General features: G+C 33.2%; 2 protein-coding genes across 6 annotated transcripts; one reads left to right on the forward strand and one right to left on the reverse strand.

The window, feature by feature from the left end:
- Positions 1 to 3,261: 3,261 nt before the first annotated feature.
- LOC105132486 (double-stranded RNA-binding protein 1-like) lies at positions 3,262 to 11,248 on the forward strand. Of its 5 annotated transcripts, none has more exons than XM_011036020.1 (7): positions 3,262 to 3,696; positions 4,133 to 4,279; positions 4,536 to 4,703; positions 7,325 to 7,560; positions 7,700 to 7,916; positions 9,186 to 9,443; positions 10,622 to 11,248. In XM_011036020.1, exons 1-7 carry the CDS (start codon positions 3,450 to 3,452, stop codon positions 10,954 to 10,956), a joined length of 1,608 nt encoding a protein of 535 aa, XP_011034322.1. In that variant the 5' UTR covers positions 3,262 to 3,449; the 3' UTR covers positions 10,957 to 11,248. The 5 variants fall into 5 exon arrangements, with proteins under 5 accessions (XP_011034322.1, XP_011034326.1, XP_011034324.1 ...); XM_011036024.1 differs by having other exon boundaries at positions 10,667 to 11,248; XM_011036022.1 differs by having other exon boundaries at positions 3,263 to 3,696; positions 4,557 to 4,703.
- Positions 11,249 to 11,731: 483 nt separating this feature from the next.
- On the reverse strand, positions 11,732 to 19,004 carry LOC105132488 (MIF4G domain-containing protein / MA3 domain-containing protein). Its single transcript, XM_011036025.1, has 14 exons — positions 18,848 to 19,004; positions 17,968 to 18,000; positions 17,764 to 17,858; positions 16,828 to 17,689; positions 16,683 to 16,750; positions 16,255 to 16,337; positions 15,148 to 15,247; positions 14,790 to 14,875; positions 14,037 to 14,119; positions 13,572 to 13,699; positions 13,389 to 13,490; positions 12,733 to 13,026; positions 12,519 to 12,641; positions 11,732 to 12,315 (listed from the first exon to the last, which is right to left on the reverse strand). Exons 2-14 carry the CDS (start codon positions 17,969 to 17,971, stop codon positions 11,932 to 11,934), a joined length of 2,412 nt encoding a protein of 803 aa, XP_011034327.1. The 5' UTR covers positions 17,972 to 18,000; positions 18,848 to 19,004; the 3' UTR covers positions 11,732 to 11,931.
- Positions 19,005 to 21,189: the final 2,185 nt, after the last annotated feature.

The following is a 21,189-nucleotide window of genomic DNA, read 5'->3' on the forward strand; positions in this document are numbered from 1 at the left end:
TGTTTATTCATTTATAATTTACTGTGAATTGTTGGAGTGATTTTTATTTTAATTTGGTTATTAAAGTATTTTCCTTCTCAATTCAATCTTTTCATGGCCAATTAACCCTGATTTGATTTAGAATTGAAAGATAAAAAATTAAAGTGAAAAGAAAGGAAAACTTAGTAGCATCTTCAAAGTTTACACAAACTTTTTTTCATCCTTATATTTTTCATTTTTTTTAGTCCCTTTGGTTTTTAAAATTTTAAGTCGGACTTAGAATTGTATTTTTCTTATTTTTTAGTATCTAATGTGAGAGAGATGTGAGAAAATTATTGGATTCTAGTGATAGAGAGATAAAGTTTCAGTTGATACCGAATTATACCATAAAAAATTGATGTTAATATAGTTTTTATTCATTATCATAGTTTTGAAATTTGGCCCTACGGGTCAACTCAGGACCTTACAAACCTGGGTTGGAACCGGGCTGGGTTGAAAAAAAAAGAGGAAGGAGAAACCTAGTATGATCAAGCAACCCAATTAGCCCAGCAAAACCTAGTCAAAAATCCAGTTGCTTTTTATTTTATATACTAGAATGATATTGTTTTGATTTAAAAAATTGACCTGGGTGACTTGTGACCCAATCAAAACCTAGAATCTGGACCTTGGATCGGGTCGGGTCTAAAAACTATATTCGAGGTATTTTTTTTCCTTCTCATCGCTTGAAATGATTTTTTTAAAAATTTTTTTCCTTCTCATCGCTTGAAATGATTTAAAAAAAATCATTTATTATAATTATAATTATAATTATTATAAATTCTAAAAGAAGTGGGGAAAATATTGTTTCCTCCCATTGTTTACCCTTCACAATTCACATAATGATTTTTTCGAATTTGATCATGAAAGTACCTTTTTCTCCTCAATTTAGTAATTTTGTGGCCAAATTGATTGTTAATTTATTGAAAAAGAACATGATTGAAAGATGGACAACTGAAGATGAAAAAGGTAGGGAAAATTAGTGGCACCTTTAAACTTCATGTAAAAAGTTCATTTTGATCCTTATACTTTTTATTTTATTTCCTTTTGGCCTTTTTGGTTTTTTTAATTTCAATTTGATCTAGAACATTATTATTTTTATTTTATTTTTTAATCCCTTGTTTGAAGGATGAAAAAGAAATTCACTGAATTTTGATAGTAAAAAGAGAAAGTCTCAGTTAACACCAATTTAGATTGTAAAAAAAATTGATATTGGTATCAATAAGTTATATTTAATGAGGAGAGTCTCACTTATATATCCTGTCATTTTCATCATTTAAAATAGTACATATGAACTCGAAATTTTTTTTTTCTCTTTTAATTTTATCCTTTTGTGTGGGCTTTTTATTGGTTGATTTTATTTTTTTTACATTTTTATGATGCTTTTTAACAAAATATAATCTAATTTTTACCTAGTTTATGAATATATTTAATTTTTTTTCCTTATCTTAGGAGACATTTTTTTTCTATGTAGTTCCACTTAATTTTTTTCTCTTTAATTTGATAAAATTGTTTTCCTATGCATGCTTTTTTTTTCTTCATTAAACAAAATATTGGTTTTAAAAAGTAATGTTACTAAATGCAATTGAATTAAGCTCATGTTTTGAAATTAAATATTTATATTTATATCTATCTTCTAGTTTTTCAATCTATTTTTTAGGTTAAATATCGTTTGATTTTTACTTTATTCTCACATATAATGATAAAATTTTATTCTAATATGTGCAACACTCATAATATTTTTTTCTTTTGATTTCATTTAATTGATATCTTATGTGTATTTATTTTTATTATTATTTGATTAAATAAAAAATTAATTTTAATAAAAAAAATTCATTATACATAATCAAGTAAATTACTGTGTTGCAAGATTAAATATTTTGATTCGTATTTATTTCTCAATTTTTTATAGTTTAGTCATTAATTATCATTAATGACTTGATTTTTTTTCAATTTTTAACATAAATAATTTTTAATTTATTTAATTAAATATATGCATAAGATCTTTTTATTTATGATTATGATTTTATTAGGTTAAAAGGATGTTAAAAAAACCTATATTGTTTTTGCTGAAAAACATTATATGATATGTAACAAAATATAGATTAGATAGCTAGTAGACTCTCTAAACTCATCAAGTTGGTGCTATTTTATATCAAAGTCTTGCACTTGATTATGCCCTTGATTAGGAATTGAAATGATGTTTTAAAAAAATTAACATGTTTTCTTAAAATTTTTTATTTAAAAAAATTAACATGTTTTCTTAAAAAATTTTATATATTTTTTTATTTTAAAATATTGATGTTAAAAATAATTTTTTAAATAATTTTTTTTAATACATTCCTAAACTAATAATACTTTAAAAAACAATAAATACCTCACTCCAAAACACCTTTTATAAAAAAAATGAATTGACTTTCAAAGTTAAATGTATCTCCTAGTTGAAAATTTACTAAAATAATTTATTTATTTATTTATTTATTTTTAATATCAATACATCACAATAATCTAAAATAAATTATTTTTAATATCAATACATAAAAATAATAAAAAATAAATTACATAATTTAAAATAAAAATAAAATTTTCAAAAATGTTTTTTTTTTAACAAACCCACTTAAAGAACTAAAAATATTGTAGATGCTTATGTAGGTTTTTCAGAGAAGTTAGGTGGTTCAGTCACCTCGCACTTTGAATTGGGAGAGATATAGAAGATGTTTTTTTTTAGATATGACTAAACTAAAATCACCATTTGTTGAATTAAAACTAGAAATTAAGATAATTAATTATTAACATGTAAAATCCCTTCTTTCTACTATTTTCTAGGGAATATAACGTCTTAGAACACGTGGAATTTTTTTTTTAAAATTGAGATTTCCTAGTTTATTAAGTACAAGAATGCTCATATATTTATTTTTTTATTTGATGGTAAAGATATTTTTAAACTAAATTGTGAGTTAATTAATATTAAATCCCTTCTCAGATAAAGATATTCCAATTTAAATCTAGCATGCTAAGTAACTGGAAATCAAATCCTTGAGATGAAGTTGTTTTTTTTTTTAAATTTTAAATGCGTGTTTGGTACTGTATTATAATATATTTTTTAAAATATTTTATATTTTAAATATTTTAAATAATTTTTTTATATCAACCTATTAAAATTGTAAAAAAATAATTTAATAATTTTTAACTCAAATATATTTTTAAAATACATTAAACATAATCTGAAACATGAAAAAAGAAAAGAAAAAAGGAAGATTCAGTTGTATCTTACTCGGATGATTCATATTCCGACCATCCGACCACCATCTCCAAGGAAAACTACAACACTACATTCAAGTCAACACCCAACTCTCCATGTCTCAGGCAGTAGGAAAAAAACACCAGTAGTCTTCCGATGTCTTGTACTACTTAACTAAAGAATCAAAGAAACAATGTACAAATCAAAGCTTCAAGAACTTTGCCAACAGAGAGCTTGGGAGCTGCCCACCTACGAATCATCAAGACAAGGACAAGCTCACAACCCTCGCTTCTTGGCTACTGTCACCGTCAATGACATTTTCTTTCACTCTCCATCTCCCGCTAATACCTCCAAGAAAGCTCAAAACGACGCTGCTAAGCTCGCTTACGAGCACTTCTCCATCCCCCGCCCCTCCCCCTCCCCCTCCCCCTCCCTCTCTGGTGATTATCAGTGCTCTTTTTATTTACAGTTTTGTTGAATTCGTTTTGCAACGGTTCATTTCTTCCTTTTTGGTCGCTTTATTTTCAACGTGTTAGAGAGATTAAAGACTTTTTAGGGTTATTTTTCTTAAGGCTTAGTGAGATGAAGGACCTTTGTAAATTATAGTATTTGGTTAAAAATGAATGCTTCCATGATAATGTTTCTTGTTTCTTCTGTAAATTATAGCATTCAATTATTGCTGTTCGTATATTTTTTTAGATTAATTAATTAATTCCCATGGTAATAGGATGGATTGATTGGTTGATGCCCGTGACCTTGAATCTTTCGATAAATCATTGATGTGATGTGATTATTATCATTCTAGTTCTGCTTATTTACACCCCATGAGTTCAAGAAACTACCCTTATGCTACAAGGGCTACCTTGCTTATCGAAGTTGCTGCAGGTTCTTTGGGTGAAAGGGCTGGGGCGATTACTTGTCTCTCTCCTGGAGGTACATCGCAATTCAACACACAAGATGCAAATCGAACTTCCCAGATAAATGTAGCTTTGGCAGTTGCCAAAAATGACGGGAGTTTCGGAGGTGAGAGCAAATTTATACCTGTCCTTTTTGGATTTAATATGACTTTAACACAATCATGCTCCGTTTCTGGCGTCAGTTGGATATATATATATTGGCATGTCGAATTCCCCACACTTTAGAACCAAATCGCATTCCAAGTTTTGCAAGCAATGTAATGTTTTAACACACATGAGATTTCTTAGTTTACCAAATTCAAAAATGATTGACACTTGCTCCTCTCTCTCTCTTCATTCAAGAAACTACTGTTGTGCTACAAGGGCTACCTTGATTACTGAAGTTGCTGCAGGTTCTTTGAGTGTAAGCACTAGGGCGAATGGTCATCTCTCTCTCAGAGGGTCATTGCAACTAAACACACAAAATGCAAATCAAACTCCTCAGGTGAATGAAGCCACAACGGTTGCCAGAAATGATGAGAGTTCCGGAGGTGAGAGAATTTATTCTTGCCCTTTTTAATCCTGGAGTGCAGTCAGTTGGATGTGCTTTATAGTCATAGTTGCATTTTAAATAGGCAATCAATCATTATGGAAATGATAGCCTTTTCTCTATAAATTGTGCAGGTGTGAAAACAGTTTATGTATGATATCTGTAATAAAGCAATTAGTTTTGTCTGGTTTGATGTTTCCTCTTGGCATTGAAAGATAACTTAAATAATAAACCTCCTTTAAAGTAAAAATAAATAAATATTGTTCACATTGCAGCTTTATTTTCATTAGCACTCCCCTATTATGGTTTTCCCTGTGTTGCTGACAAGCAATTTTTCTGGTGGAATCGTTTTAAAGTAAATTCTATGAACATGTGTGAGTGTTTGACACCTTCGAGCTGATTTGCAGATAGCCTGGTCGGCTCCATGGGGCTTGCAATCCACACATAGCCCAACTCAATGGTGTCAGATACTTGCAAGTGTCTGTGATGCATGCTTGTCTCGTTTTAAACAAAATTTAATGGAAATCTGTTTATTATTATAACCATATATGGAGGGTGCATAATAAATTGTAATCTGTAATACGGTCCAATATTAGGGTTTGATAGCCTGTTTGGAATGGAGCATAGTGTTTCACAGCTTTTGTGGCCATAATGATTGTAATGACGCCCCCATTGGAAACAAGTTAATTGAGCAGCGATAACACTTTTTGAACACATTTCTTCTTCACTGACAATAACCATCTCTAAAGCCACTTTACTCCATTCACTAAATATAAATCAAAATCAGTTGCTTCATACCATTCACTAAATATAAATCAAAATCAATTGCTTCATACCTCAACAATAAGGTTCTAAATCCTGATTTGGAAATTTGAGGTAAAATTCTCAACAATGTTATTTTTACACAATTTCTACAAAAATATCGATCAAATCCCTTTGTTTATGTTGTATTCATTTTTGCTTTACTGCTTTAAAGTTTTTCATTTGCTTGATCTATGTATATCTTCAGTTATATGTGTGTGTTGTTATGCATGTTAAGTTTTGGAATCAATATTCTTGGTTATCTTTTAGATGTGATGGGTCTGTGTATATCTTCAATTGCTTGTGTGTGGGCATATATGCATGTTTTAATTTTTGTAACCAATTTTCTTCGTTATCTTTTAGGTTCGATAGATCTGTGTATATCATCAATTGCTTGTGTGGGTTAATTTCTGGAATCATTTTTCTTGGTTATCTTTTAGATTTTTGATATTTTTGAGGCAAGCATACATTTATTAGGAAAAAGTATAGCAGTCAAAGTATCATTTTTGTCCATTTTTAGTGAGATTTTTTAAAACAGTTTTGACTCGCAAAATCTTAAACATTACACCTGCATTGTTTATGACCGCTATGCGTTGCTTGGGACGGGACATTGCAACTGTGATTGCAATGTGAAATTGCTGAATTAATGGATAACACTTGACAATCATGAAGAAAGGGTCAAGAAAACAGTCAAGGGAAATTGGACAATTTTTTTTTTGTAAACTTGCAACAGTTTGTATCTTTTGTATATGTGGAGCATCATGAGATTCAAAAGTATTAAGTGGATCCACATAGATTATAAAATATCAAAGCTGTTGCAGTGTCTTTCCTAAAGGAAAAAGGTTAGTTATTTTATTTTTTCCTTGGATTGGAAAAATTTCAATAGTTATTCCTCATCAAATAGCCATGGATCTAGTTGTCTCCTTCTGATGGATGTACTTAGGCAGCATTTTTTTGTTTGATGTCTAGCTTCATGGGCTTTCTATGTTATACTACTCCACAGCTGGTCTGCTCTATTTCTGACTGAGCTTTTACTTGTACTTTGGATTTCTATTTTAGGTTTGGGTATTTATGATTTCAAAAACTGTTCCTTTACTTCTCTTGACAATGGAGTCTTAGAATGGTTGAACTTTTTCTATAGCTCTAACTTAACTCTACTTTTTTTTTTTAAAAAAAAATATCCACAAAAAATTCCTAGAAATGATGTGAGCTGAAATGAGAAAAATGAAAGAAACTATACACAAACCATGCCCGCATGGCTTAGCTGCCATGTATCACAGAGTTTACAAAATTGTTGATTGATGAAGATACTTTAGATCACAACCCTTGCTTTCCAGCAACACTTGTGGGGAATGGACTCTCCCTCTTGCTCCAAATCTCAAAAGGATTAAAATGGAGGAAAACATAAAAAATTCTGGTCTAATTGTTTTATCAGTCCTTTCTTTTTTCTTTTTATTATTGTTATTGAATACTCTGCTCCCAATGGTGCCTCACTTGGCCATTGAAGATTTGCTGATGTAATTAAATTGTTGTTTGGCCTGGCAAGGGATAATGTAATTCGTACAGTAGCTTATAGGTTTTTATGGTTTAGTAAAAAGGGGAAAGGAGGGGATTTTGTATTTGATGCCCTGTTGGTTGCCAAGTTATTACAGGAAAAGAGTAGCTGAATTCTGATTGAAGAAGGCAGTAGCATCACCTGACCATGGAAACTGAGTGTTGAATCATCTTATTTTGTGTCTTAAATAATGCACCTGTTTATCTTGGGTTTTCATGACATGTCATTGTGGGACATATTAATCTGAATTTTCTCCTGGCTTATAGACATGCAACGTTTGTTTAAGAGCCAGCTGCAAACCTATGCACAAAAGAGAAATTTTGCTCTACCTGTGTATTCTTGTGAGCGGGTGGGTCCTCCTCATTCTTGTCGCTTTAAGTGCAAGGTCACAGTAAATGGACAAACCTTTGAGAGTCTAGAATATTTTCCCACATTGAGCAAAGCTGAACATGCAGCTGCAAAAGCGGCATTGATGTCATTGTTGCCAAATGGAGTTGAAGAGGTTAGTTTCCTATTTATGGTCATTGTTATCAATTCATTGTGAGATGCAGAAATTTGCTGGTTGTGCATGCAGTTTTTGTGTTTGTATCTTTTAGAGATGTGATTACTCTTTTTAATGTAATTTATTATTTTCTTTTTAGGATGAGTCTGGTTATAAAAATCTTTTACAAGAACTGGCTCAGAGAGAAGGTTGTGGTTTGCCAACTTATAGTACAAACAAATCTGGTGAAGCTCATGTACCCACTTTCATTTCAACAGTCGAGATCGAAGGAGAGATTTTTACAGGACAAGGAGCAAAAACTAAGAAGCAAGCAGAGATGAGTGCAGCAAAGACTGCTTACACAGCTCTAAAACAGCGTATGTACATGCATACTTGTTTATTATATGTTTTAATTTATGTATTATTTAGTCTTGCATGCTTTAGGCATCCAATTAATTAGTACAGGAATTCACTCTCTATAACCTGGATTTTTTTTTTGTCAACAATTATTTCAATTCTATGAGGTTTATAACTTTATGGTAACAATCATTTGATTTTCATGATAAATTAAGTGGCAAGATTCATATATTGTACTCAAACTCTCAGCCTAGTACTTGAGTAGAGGATTACTTCTCTGTGAAACCTTTTGTGATTCCTCTCTTAGGACTTAGAATTGAGATTGCAAACCAGTCCTTGATGAGAGAATTCCACTTTGATATCATAATAACAATATGGTTGGGGGAGTAGAAGAAAGGAAAACAGAAGTTATGGTTGGGGAGTAGAAGAAAGGAAAACAAAAGCCCCCCTCTCCCATTTGGTTGGATCTTGGAAGGAAAGGTATGGCAGGAGATAAAAGAGGCTTCTATTGGACCCAACAATTTCAATCCCTTGAAATCCAAGAGGCTTCTATTGGACCCAACAATTTCAATCCCTTGAAATCCAAGAGGCTTCTATTGGACCCAACAATTTCAATCCCTTGAAATCCAAGAGGCTTCTATTGGACCCAACAATTTCAATCCCTCAAAATGGATTTTGAGGGCCCAAGAAGAAGGAAGAGGAAATTTTTTATTATCCAGCTTTGACCAGAACACGAATTCATGTAACAGGTGGTTATTTTGTCCATAACATCTAGTTTAATACCTCTTACATCTTCTCTTCCTCTTTTCATCATCCAAAGAACTTAGAGGGTGGGAAGGTTCTATCCAGCCTCTCCTTCCTCTTGATTTTGTTAACCTCAACCAACCATGACAAATGGCATTCTTTCCTACAGGAAACCATAAATGGTGCAATTTATGCTTCAATATGATATTTTCTTTTGTGATGGACTTTCTCATAAAACTACAGTATGGTTTGGGCCAGGGACATGAATATTTATTAACCACAGGGACATAAGAAAAGTTGAAGTCAAAGATTCAGTGAGAGACAGTCTAACGAGCTTTTGGTCTTCTCAGCAAACATCCTTGAGTAACTTAGCTGCATGAAGTCATTCTAATGATACCTTCTAAATTGCCGTGCTTCATAGTTCTTATAAGCTTTTTACAAAGCAGAGAAAATAGAGATGCTGCATAAAAAAATATTAAATTTAATCTACAAAGTAAAGAATATACTATTGTAGTGCTTGATCAGAATGCTTGGTTTTTGGTCAGGCAACTCAAGTCCGAGCCCTGCATTTCTCTCCCCTGCTTGCCAATTTCAAGAAGCTCCTCAGAGCTCTAAACTTCTCACTCCTGCTTGCCAAGTCCAGGAAGCTGTTCAAAGCACTACGTGTCACTCTCCAGCTCACCAAGGACATGAAGCTCTGCAGTTATCAACTCCTAGCCTTCTTGCAGATCTCACTGCATATCTACAACAAAACATCCAACCTAAATTGCCTGTGCCCATTGAACAAGATGAGGAGGGTAGAGGTGAATTTTTCTAAAATTCCCAGCATTTTGCTCTTCTATTAGTAGTTATTAGAAGATGTTTTCATATTATACTAAATAATTCCTCTCTGCATGTTCATTATTACCTCCAAAACCATGAACTAATGCTTTCTGCCAACATATTGTGGAAAACCAAATCTGAAAGCATCTAGATTTGAAACTAGATTTTTCAGATATTTCATATGGAGGGACACCATTGAAAGATGTGTTTGTAAAAGTTGAGCATTTTTCATTTGCACCATCCACGCTGATGCTAATCAGAGAACTTATTCAATATAAGAACCTGCTTTACCTATGACCTTTAGATTTCTAAAGATTGAATGGTGCTTAAAGGAGGTTATGGGGTATGGTATGAGTTGGGGTGGGTTGTGTGTTATATGTTTATATATATTTGTTGTGGATGTGTGCATGCATATAACGATATATGACACAGTGCACAGATATTCAAGTGCTTTCACTATTTTGGAGTACAAGTCACAAATTCGGTAGAGAATAACTCAAGCTTCCCTCTTCATGCTACCTCTTCATGGTACTTCAGATTATTTGACATGAATAAAATATACCTCCAAATGGAGCATTAAATGTGAAACTAGATTAACAAACAAAAAATTATAAACTAATAGTGTTTTATAACTAATGTCCCGTGGGTGGCCATGGTCACTCGGATAACTCGATGGACAACTTTTCAAAAATAGAAAACTACTTTTAGTTCCAGAACTTTCTAACATTTTTATGCAGGGTTTTCATTTTCACACTGGTTCCTATGGTCTAGCGGGTTATTATTTTCATGCTTTTTGTCTGATTTTTGGTTCCAGAGAGATCGTTTAGTGGTTTCAATAGATGAACACTATTTTGCATTTCCTTTCAAGGTGAATAAAAATATTATATGAAAAGTAAAAGGGAAAAAATATTTTAAAAATGAAGATGTAAAGAAACAGAACCCATATCTCTACATGAAGGCACCTTAAGGCTTGTGATATTAGGATTCCCATTTATATGTGTAGACACTGAACACAAATTTGCATGCGCTTGCCATTCTAGTTCCTTCGACATGAAGTATTTTTTGTATTTTTTGCTTCTTTCGTAGGCAGATTACACATGCTCTCATGATATCTTAATGGCATCCATGTCTCAGCATGTACCTTTTGAATTGTTGGCAGTATGTTCTGAAATTAGAAGTCGTCATCCCTTCATTGCATCTTCAGGGCAGGATAGTGTTTCAGCCGTGACAAGCATTACATCTTCATCTGACGTTGCCATCTCTTCTTTGCCTGAGCATGACCTGTCTCCATCTTCTTTGCCATCTGATTCCTCCACTAGTTCAGCTGCAAACTCAAGCATCGAGCATATTGTTGGAAGGAGTACGACATGTCAAAGTAGGATTATTGTTCATCCACGTGGGGCCACAGTGACATATCCTTCAGGCACCACTGTATTGCCCATCAGCGATGGCAATTGGGTTGCAGTGAAGATACCAACCCAACCGAGTCAGTAAATGTTTGACTATTCAAGGAGTGGTGCCTATGGTTTATTTGCACAGATTCTGCAGGTCTCTAAATGTGAATGGTGGATACCTTTTATTTTGAATCGTGGCATAACACCCCCAGTAATCAGGATAATGGTAGACAGACTTAACTCAGTAACTTAATACTTAATGACTTCTCAGCTTACGATTGGTGTTTTATTTGTCATTCCATCCATCATTATAATCCTAAAACGTTAAATGTGATGGTAAGATTTACATTGCTTATTTTGAAAATCTTTACCATATGTCAGATGTTGAATCATTAGGAGTTTACAAGTACTAAAAAATAAGGCAATTAGGATTTACAAGGTGCAGTGTTGCCGTTTGTGGGATATGTTCTATTTGGAGTAAAATGGAGTCCTTTTGTGGAATTTTTGAACCATGCAGCTACCATTTTATATGGTCATAGATGTCTTGCCTGATTTATTTAATAAAATGAAGATTATTTAGACTCTTGAAGCTAGCGAAGCCCTAATTGAGCATTTGAAAAGGTTCAAATTAGGATTAAGTTAACAAGTCAAAACGAATTTCAGCTTCCTCTTTTGGTATTCAAAGCTCAAGGTTATAACTGCCGTTCTCATGGGCATGTTATGTACTGCACGGACCCTATTTTCTGTGGTTGTATTTCCCCTGCTGCATCATCCCAAAACACTGGTTTCACCAAATGCTTAGAAATTAATAGACAGATATGGAAATACTATACCAGTACCAGCTTGTTAGTTGACAAGATTAGGAAATGGTCAAATTGAACCCTCTTTAAAAATAATATAAGGGAAAAGATGTCTGTCATCTAATAATAAAATTGCTAGCGTTTTACATCATTTCACCCATGGTAATTTAGTACTTGGCAGAATAAAATCTGGCAACCAAGCCACAGGGAAAAAAATAATAATAATAAACTACAAAATTTGGCCTTTACCAAGAAGAGCAACCATTTTCTCCAACTCACATGAGGACTCCTTCAGTATTATTAAGGGCTTTCTTTGAAATCTTGAATTTGTTTGCAAAGGCCTTGTTAGTTTTGACAACGTACTCCCTGATGAAGAACTCAATGCCATGACGGAGAGTTTCTAGCTCTGGGGAGACAGCAACACGTGTAAATGAGTTCCATATAACCTCATCAGGATACTCAAACAAGGCCTCAAACAGCATACGAAAATGCATGATCCTTTTTGGGGTTAGCTGTGTGACATCACTTAATTCTACACTCTTCAGAACTGCAAGAGAGAGGGTGAAAGAGCTGACCATCTCTGCTATGAATTTTGCTAGGTGCATTGATCTTAATAGCTGCATTGACTCCAGCTCTTTGAAGTGGTCCCAAATGCAAAACTGTGAAATTATATCAGGTAAAAAGAGATTACCTTTTACATAATCAAAGCTGGAAAAGCTTATACAGGGGGGGGGGGGGGGGGGGGGGGGGGGGGGGGGGGGGGGGGGGGGGGGGGGGGGGGGGGGGGGGGGGGGGGGGGGGGGGGGGGGGGGGGAGTAGAATAGGTTCCTTGTTACTTCATCATGAAAAGGACAAGGGTTACCTGTAAAGTAAATTTGTGGTTTTTGTCATGCTCACACAACTTGGAAGCCAGGGTAGTGTAATATTTGTTAAATATCTTTTCTTGTAAACAGCATTCAACAATAACTCGCATAATCTCTCTATCCTGTACATGAAAACAAAATACATCATACAAATGAAACGAGGGAGGAAAGGAAATGAAGGGCATTTTGGTGGGGGAGCCAAGAGATAACAACCTGCTTTCCAACCAAGTCCAACCTCAGAAGCTTTTCAAAAGCATCGATGTAGTCCTCACCACTCATTATTATACAAAAGATTGCTTTTCTGGCATCTGTGTTCATCCTCTGTGAAGAAGCTAGCTGTAGCATCTTTTGGGCTTCCAGAACATCTTTGTCAATCGTATTGGCAACCTCTTGAACATTATCTGTTTTGGCAGCCATACCCCCTGATAGCCACCACTGGCCCTTGTTGTCAGGATCAAGCAACTTGCTCCACTTTAGCCCTCTAATAAGAATTTCTTCAACTCTTAACTGAGACATCAAGAAAACCATTAAAAAGGGGGGAAAGAAGGAATACGCCATGTGAATAAGAACAAAGAATCTCAATCTTAATTTACATGTGCAGTTCAATATCACAACTAACAAGACTGCTCTAAAAATTGCTGTAATTGTAACCAAGAAAAAGGATATCTTAATGTTTAACAGAACTTTGATATGAAAATTAATGCTTTTCTTTGTTTTCCTTTTGCTTCTTTCCTCTCACTGTTAATATGAAATTATAAAATAACCTCCTGATTGACTTAACTGGTTGTCTTGTTAAGAAATATAAATTTGAAATCAGAGATATGAATGAAGAACTTGAAATGAGAAAAATAACATCCAACTAGTAAGACCTTCTGTAGCCACTTTTTTATCCGTGCATGAGGTGCAGTTTCCTCCTTGGGCCTTTTCTTGTTGTTTTTGATATCAAATATGGTTTCGAGCATAAACTCCATCTGCAAAAGTTACCATGCATGATATTTCTGAACTGACCTCAAAAATTGCAGAATCAAAAGAGATCTTCATGAAAAGCTTACTCTTTTTCCATTTATATTTGCCTGGCCTTCAACAGAGGAGGCCTTCAGCTCATTTACTCTGTTCTGTACACTCTGGATGAAGTTCTTCATTGCAGTGGGATCATCACTCCTTATTTTCATCCCACAGCCTACACGGCCAGTAATGGCATGTTAAACATGATTAATTGGGCAACAGATCCTACTAAATTAGTACACAGAAGTGGTCACATCATACTATTTTTAGCACCACGGAGAATCAATCAGTGCAGTGCAAAAACTGCAGCCAGATTGCATAGGGAAAATGATAACTGATGTAAACAAGGAAAAGAATATGATACTGGAATATTAAAGTGATTGACATGCAGTTCCTTATCAAGAAGTGGAAGCTTCATGGAGAGAGAACTTAAATCATAATCAAAACTGAATTATAAATAGTTGACAAATGTGAAAATCACATTGTAAACATCAAGGGTTGAAAGACTGTACAATTTAAAACTGTCAAGATAGTGGAGACATCGATCTCTCTCAAACGCTTGCTCAGAGTGATTAGGAGGTCATATATCAGATCACTGCAAAACATCAACAGAATTAATGCTATTAGCTTATATATTATTTTCATCAAATAAATTAAAAACTGATGAAACAGACAACAACATATGAGGACAGAAGGAGTAAGACAAGCATTATGCAACTATTTTGTACGCAAGGATGGTTCTCACCATTTATTCAAAATGCAGATAATGTCGCAGTTGCCAAATACACAAAGATCATTATTGGAAACAGCAACAACCAAATCTCCTATACCATCAAGTTGATAACCTCATTATTACATTTAACATATTTTCCTACAAAGAATACTGCCATTACAGCAAAAGAGAATGAATTGCCAATTAAAATGTCTCTCTGTTGAGAGAAACTAACTTGTTATTCCAATGAACAGAGACCTAACTTGTTACAATAGGCATATCATCCCCTTCAAACTAATTCATATATGCTTATGTGTATATTCCAAAAAGAGGTTCTCATCAATAGATTCAGCAACTGGAGCCATGTGACATGTCTTTATAATAATGCATAGAAACCTCACCCATGTTAGCTTTTACTACAATTTTTCATTTTTTAACCTTTTTTTTAATTTACTGCATTGAGTCCTAAGATGAAGCGAGTTAAAAATAGACTTTAGATTTATATTTATAAGCAAATTATATGCATATAAATAAATAAAGTTAGTTAACTTGCCTTGAGCAAACTCCAAATATGCATAAATAGGAGAGTAGAAGAGTGAGATTACGCAAGGAAATATTGTCTTCTTTGAGGCACTCATCCTGCATACCAAATAGGAAGGGTCATCGCTCAAAGAAAGATTTAATTTCTGAAATAAAAGTGATGAAAAATGAAATTTACTGGGGAAAAGACAGATATGGACCTATAAATATATGTTTGCTAAACCTAAATGTTATATATATAAAACCCAGAATCAACTTTGAATTGTGGGGAGCCCATGGCACCCCCCAAACTTTGAATGATTTATTATTAATCTTCAAGCAGTTAAAAATCAATACAACAATTCAACGTTAATGATGTACTTTGTATGCACCTCAAAAGCTTTAGCTAGCGACGCCATGAACTTTGCACTGAAGTCCATCCCAACAGAGCAAGCCAAGCCAGCAACAAAAGATGCAAAAACAGCAGCATACCTTCACAAAAGCGCAGGCATCAATATCAATCCTCAGTTCAACAGTGAGAAAGATTCCGGGAAAAATAGAGAAGGAGAAATTGTCAGAGACATATATATATACAAACATGCACCATATTGATCAAATGTACATATAAAATCTAACTACCAGAAGAAGAAAAAAGTCATCCCAGAAAGGTATAGAATTTAAGCATAGCTATCAAAACAATTTTGTCATCTGGATGTCATTCATAAATTAGTCCAGACCAAAACAAGGAAAACAAAGGAAAGAATCTCATCACTGACAGCATGCCAGTGCATAAAACTGATGCACTTGCATGTATCCTATTATTTCCAAATGCAGTTCTTGAGATACTTTAAAATAATCCACAATATAGTTGATTCAGAAAATACATTTCCTGCAGAAATTTCAATCATCTTTTGACCTAAAGAACTTGCAAGCTTTATGCAGGTACACAAACACCTATTCTGAACCATACGTAGTTCTATATACAAGAAAGTATAGTTCCAAATTCATTTCAAAGAAAAGAATTGTTTTCCCATAGAGCAAAACTTTCGTGTATTTCTTTCTTTATCCTTTTTTTTTTCCAATCAATATGGCATGTATGAGCCAAAAATAGCTTAAGAAAACACATTTAACCCAAGCAAACACAAAAAAAGAAGCTTATCAGCATTGATACACAGATGAGCATATGAATTATACAGCACAAGCAAGCAAAAAAAAAAAGAAGGAAAAACAGAGCAAATAAGAAATCATTAGTCAACAATTTACTTGACCTTGCTATAGTAAAGTTTAATAGCTTCTACAATCTGTAGTCACAACTGCTTACAGAAAGTTCACCCAAAAAAATGAAAAAAAGAAAAAAGTAGAAAGGAGGAAGTAGATCCAGGCAGCCAACTCCAGCTAGTTTGGAATTTAAGCTTTATATGAAACAAGTTCTGTTACAAAATAAGCTCAATAAAAAGAGACAAGGAGATATAAATGCGAAGAAAAATAAATTCACTCACTGTTCATTGCCACGAGGACCACCAGAACATGCTCCCAACACCTCATTAATGATAATCTGAGTACTGACACCGCGAATAGTGGACTGCACACGAATTGAATGAAAGTGTTCAAGTTGTTATTCATAAGCCATGCTCACTAATATCTTACACACGAAACTGGTGTTAAAACATTCCGGATTTGATAAATAGTTTCCAAATGGCCAAACTAATAAAATCAATTAGGAAAAATGATTCAGATTAACCAGCAAGCAATGTTTTGTCTGCACAGGTTTCCTGGCCCATATAATGTTAGGTCAATATGCAGCAATTATCGTTTCATAGGCTTTCAAACATATCATGTACAAGGTCTTTTCTTTTCGTTTTTGATCAGCATACCATGAAAAAATTGCTTATAATAGCAATAAATCATAAGGAAAATTATAACATACACGGAAGATGGTAGCCATTTCGCCTGTAATTGATTCCACATTGGATTCAGATAGCCTATTCAGTAGACCTGGAACAGGTTTAAAATTAGAAAGTGCTGCATTCATAGGTTTTGCAAAAACTTCACATGAAAGCTTGATTTTGTACCTCGGACCCGTCTACGGATTTGAATATGTTCTTCTGACTCATTTCCTGCAAGAGATCTCAAGTGTGGAGCAACATATTTTATACTACTGGCCACTGCAGGCGCCTTCTTAGAAGTTTCCTGCAGCACAGCCTCTGCATCATGGGTCTCTGCTGGGTCAGATACATCAATTGTCATGTCTCCTGCCATGGCTTGCTTTCGCTTTGACTTCTTTTTGTTTCTATTATGTGAAGGTGTCTCACTGGCACCTTCTTCAAGCCCCACTTCTGCACCTGAGCTTTCCTGCAGCTCAGAAATTGCTCCCATCACATCCTCGCTCCGATCTTTTGAAGATTCCTTCGAAGACTTTTTCTTCTTATGTTTCTTATCAGAAGTTGTATCCTCAACTCCCTCAATGCGAAACTGGTTAGCATCTGGGACTTCCCCTTTATCAAAAGAATCAAGCACAGATGGTATTCCCTCGAGTAACATGTCCATTTCATCATCCATCCCCTTCAATTTTCCATCCTTTAATTTGAGTTTCTTAGCAAGTCTCCTTTCCATTTCCAAATCTTCTTCAGCAAAAGCATCTTTCGTATCCATTTCAAGATACTCTTCAAACTTCGTTTTCAAATTCCTCTTCATGCCCTTTTTTTCTTTCGCTGTCTTTGGAGCATTAGAACCACTACGTCCCAACAAGCCCAATTTCCTTTCCATTTTTGTTGGCACATTCTTTTCCTCTGGACTCTGATTTCTCCTCGAGTTAGTAGCATCTTCCTGCATATCTTCTTTCTCCTTCAAGTTCTTTGATTTGTTCACATATTTTGCCTTTGAATTTCCAAATTTTCTTTTATTTTCTTCAGCTCTCCTCCGTTTTTTAAATTGCTGTAAACATCATATAAGAATCACAGCTGCTACAAATTTATAAAGCCATAAATTATAAAGGCAACTGCTCATACCTGATTTTGAACCCAAGATTCATGTTTTTTCTGCGTTGTCATTTTTCTAGCTTCTTTTCGCCTTTCTCGGCGTGTCTTCTCAACAGGCCCTGCCCCTGCAACAAAATGAAACCCAAATTATCCATTTTGTGAATCATAAATCATACAAAACAAAGAAGAAGAAAAATCAACCGATACAACAAAACAAGTTTAATCAGGACTTACTCATGGTTCCAAATCAAATGTCCACCAAATAATCTGCAAAAAGAAAGAAAAAATTCAATTAAAAAAAAAACCTCTATAATTATTATTACTAAAGGTCATTGCCTGCCTTTATGTACTTGAGTCTTGATCTCGTAATTTAGTAGTATAGAAAAAGATTCATTGTCCTTATTTGTTTGATCATTGAATTTCCTTTTCCTTAGATCAATGAAGAAGGGAGAAGTCAGTTGATTCTTTTGAAGAACTGGAAGCGAGGCACTATGCCAAGGGGAGGGAAAAGAAATGGCTCCGAAGAAAGAAATTGGTTCCCAATGCTTCTCCACACCCAACGAGAAGAAACAAAGTTAAAATTACTAGTACAAAAATCAATCACTCAGGAGATTCCATCACTAACTTCACTATAACAGACCTAAAAAACAAGAAGATTATTTTCGCAATCTATGCTTGGTTGCAAAATAATAATAATAATAATAATAATAATAAATCATTCTGAAAAAATAAGCGAACGAACACTTCAACTCAGCTGTATTGAGTAGTGATTACTTCTAATTTTGAAGAAATTTAAGTAGCACACAACTCAGCTGTATTGAGTAGTAAGTACTTCTAATTTTGAAGAAATTTAAGCAGCAAAAGACTAGGCCTTTGCTTTGTCTTGTTTTTTTTTCTCTGTATCCAAACATAACAATAACAGCCTCTTTTACACCAAAAAATAAAACCTAAAAACAATTTAGCATCAAAACCCACTTCAATAAAATGTCAACAAAAATAACCCACAAATCATAATCACATATCAAGCATACTCTAAGACCACTATTAGAAAATATAATAACACATACTGTAAAACATAAGAAGTTTAATGAAGCTTTGATGGAAAAAAGATTACCCGTAGATTTAGTGGCTATGAATTATAAGAATAAGGTAATAACTAATACTGGGATTTAACAATAATTGTGCGACTCCATTGATATTCTCTTCTCCAAGGTTTTGCCGCAACTTCTCTCCAGGTTTTAAAAGACGGGTGGAGTTTGTTTATTTGTTTTTCATTTTCTCCTCTCCTCTCCTCTTAAATAAGGATCTTGGGCCATTTAAAAACCTGGTCCGTATTTAACTGGGCTAAGCCCAATCTGGATCAGTCACTAATAAATTTATAAAGGCTTAAGGCTTTAACCAGATCAAGACATGAATTGAGAATATATACACCCATGAGCCCGAAATTTAGGATAGGGATAGCGGCATTTTTTCAAGAAATTCTAAAGATAAATAAAATCATTTTCCCAATAATTTATTTTTTAATTAAAAATATTAAAAAAATTCTAAACGCATACATATATATATATGTGTGTGTGTGTGTGTGTTGTGTGACTACATGAAAGAAAGTTATTTTGAGATTAATAAATAAATTAAAACCCATGGCCAGAAGCAAGGAGCTGGTCTTTATTATAGGGTTATAGTGACTTGTGATGTGAGAAGTAATTTATGAAATAATTTATTTCTTTTATATCTCATCTTTAATTTTTGTATTTGTCTGTCACTTTATATTTTTAAAATGTTTTATTTTTTTATTTTTTTTATTTAATTTATATTTTTTTAATTATTATTTATTTTATTTGAGATAATTTATAATTTTTTTTTTAAATTTTATCCTTCAATTTTTTTACATATCATTCTTTTAATTTCTATTTGTTTTATTTGAGATAGTTCTTAAAATTGATTTTATCTTTTATAATTTTATTTTTAGTTTTTTTTCCTATCAGATTTTATTCTTATTCTTTTAATTATTTGTTTTGATTTGAATGTTTTTTTAATTGATTTTTTTTTTAAATTTCATCTTTCAACATATAATTTTATTTTTATGTCAAATTTTGTTCTTATTATTTTTATTTTTTGTTATTTTTTATTTATTTTTTTCAATTTTATCTTTTAATATTTTATTAACTAGGAATTTAGTTTCATAATTTATTTATAGGGTAATCACGACCTTAAAACTTTAGTCACAAATTTAAAAGGCTAGCTTGGGTCGACTTAGATATTTTTAAGTTATTTTTTTAATTTCATCATTCAATTTTAAATTTATTGAGTTTTAGGATTTATTAATTTTTTTTAATGAAGTTATTTCAATTCCATGTATTGGATTGTAAGTCCTGCCTGTTAATTTAAATTTACTTGAACCAATTATTTTATTTAATTTATCTATTTTCATTGTCTCTTTTATTATATTATTAAATTAGCCTAGTTTATTGGATTTAGTGAAATCAATGACCTGACACTAAAATTTTTTTTTTTCTTTAAAATTCTACCATCACCCGATCATTTTTTATGTTATAAAAAGTCTAGTTTGGTCAGTGATGCATTGCATGCTACCAATCTATTGTGATGTGTCTTTTACACATGGGAAAGGAGTTTTTTTATAGTATTTATGGTTGTCTTTTAAAAATATTTTTTAATTAAAAAAATATTAAACTAATACTTAATTTAGTGCTTTTGATGTGCTAATGGAAAATAAATCTTTAAAAAATTGTTGCAATATATTTTTAAATAAAAAACTATTTTAAAAAATATCTTACACCATAATTCCAAATATATATATATATAAAATAGAGTGGGGGTAACAGTAAACACAACCCAAAATTGTCAAATATATATATATATAAAAAAAAAAATAGAGTGGGGGTAACAGTAAACACAACCCAAAATTGTCGTATGTTAATTTGTGCATGTTGTAATCATCTCCAAACTTTGTTTACACTCTCTTTCAAGAGTGTTTTCGATATGGACTCATTCCCTTTATCCGGCCGTAGACCCACAGTGCCATCCTCGGCCGTGTTGAGGCTCAAATCCTTGCACTTGCCTCTATAAATAGTTCTTTCTACATATCTCCTTGGAGCAAGTGTCCCCTTAGCCTCGTTAATTAATCAGAAGGAAAACTAACCAGAGCTTTCACATTTCTCATGGCTTCTCGTTGTGTATTGGCGATCTTTGTTCTCATAGTTGCCATTGTTCCAATGGCAACTTTGGCAACAGAGTACATAGTTGGGGACGAAAGTAGATGGACCGTAGGGTTTGATTATCATGCTTGGGCTGCGGGCAAGAACTTTCTTGTCGGTGACGAACTTGGTAAAGTCATCCTCCATTACCCTCTGTACAATTCTTCTATAAGAACAACTAGCATGCTTGACTCGACGAGAGGTGTCCGTTACTATTACCATTCAATGCTTCATATTACTA

This window comes from Populus euphratica, unplaced genomic scaffold (assembly GCF_000495115.2).
Source record: "Populus euphratica unplaced genomic scaffold, PopEup_1.0 scaffold27.1, whole genome shotgun sequence".
Lineage (NCBI taxonomy): Eukaryota > Viridiplantae > Streptophyta > Magnoliopsida > Malpighiales > Salicaceae > Populus > Populus euphratica.

Bases quoted from the DNA above. Each gene is read 5' to 3' on its own strand.
- LOC105132488 (XM_011036025.1), bottom strand. The intron at 13,700-14,036 runs GTACAGTCTTTC...CTGGCCGTGTAG, and splicing joins TATCTTGACAGTTTTAAATT to GCTGTGGGATGAAAATAAGG. The intron at 12,642-12,732 runs GTTGTTATCTCT...TTTCATGTACAG, and splicing joins TGGACTTGGTTGGAAAGCAG to GATAGAGAGATTATGCGAGT.
- LOC105132486 (XM_011036020.1), top strand. From the start codon at position 3,450: ATGTACAAATCAAAGCTTCAAGAACTTTGCCAACAGAGAGCTTGGGAG. The intron at 3,697-4,132 runs GTGATTATCAGT...TGCTTATCGAAG, and splicing joins CCCCTCCCCCTCCCTCTCTG to TTGCTGCAGGTTCTTTGGGT. The intron at 4,704-7,324 runs GTGAGAGAATTT...CCTGGCTTATAG, and splicing joins AAATGATGAGAGTTCCGGAG to ACATGCAACGTTTGTTTAAG.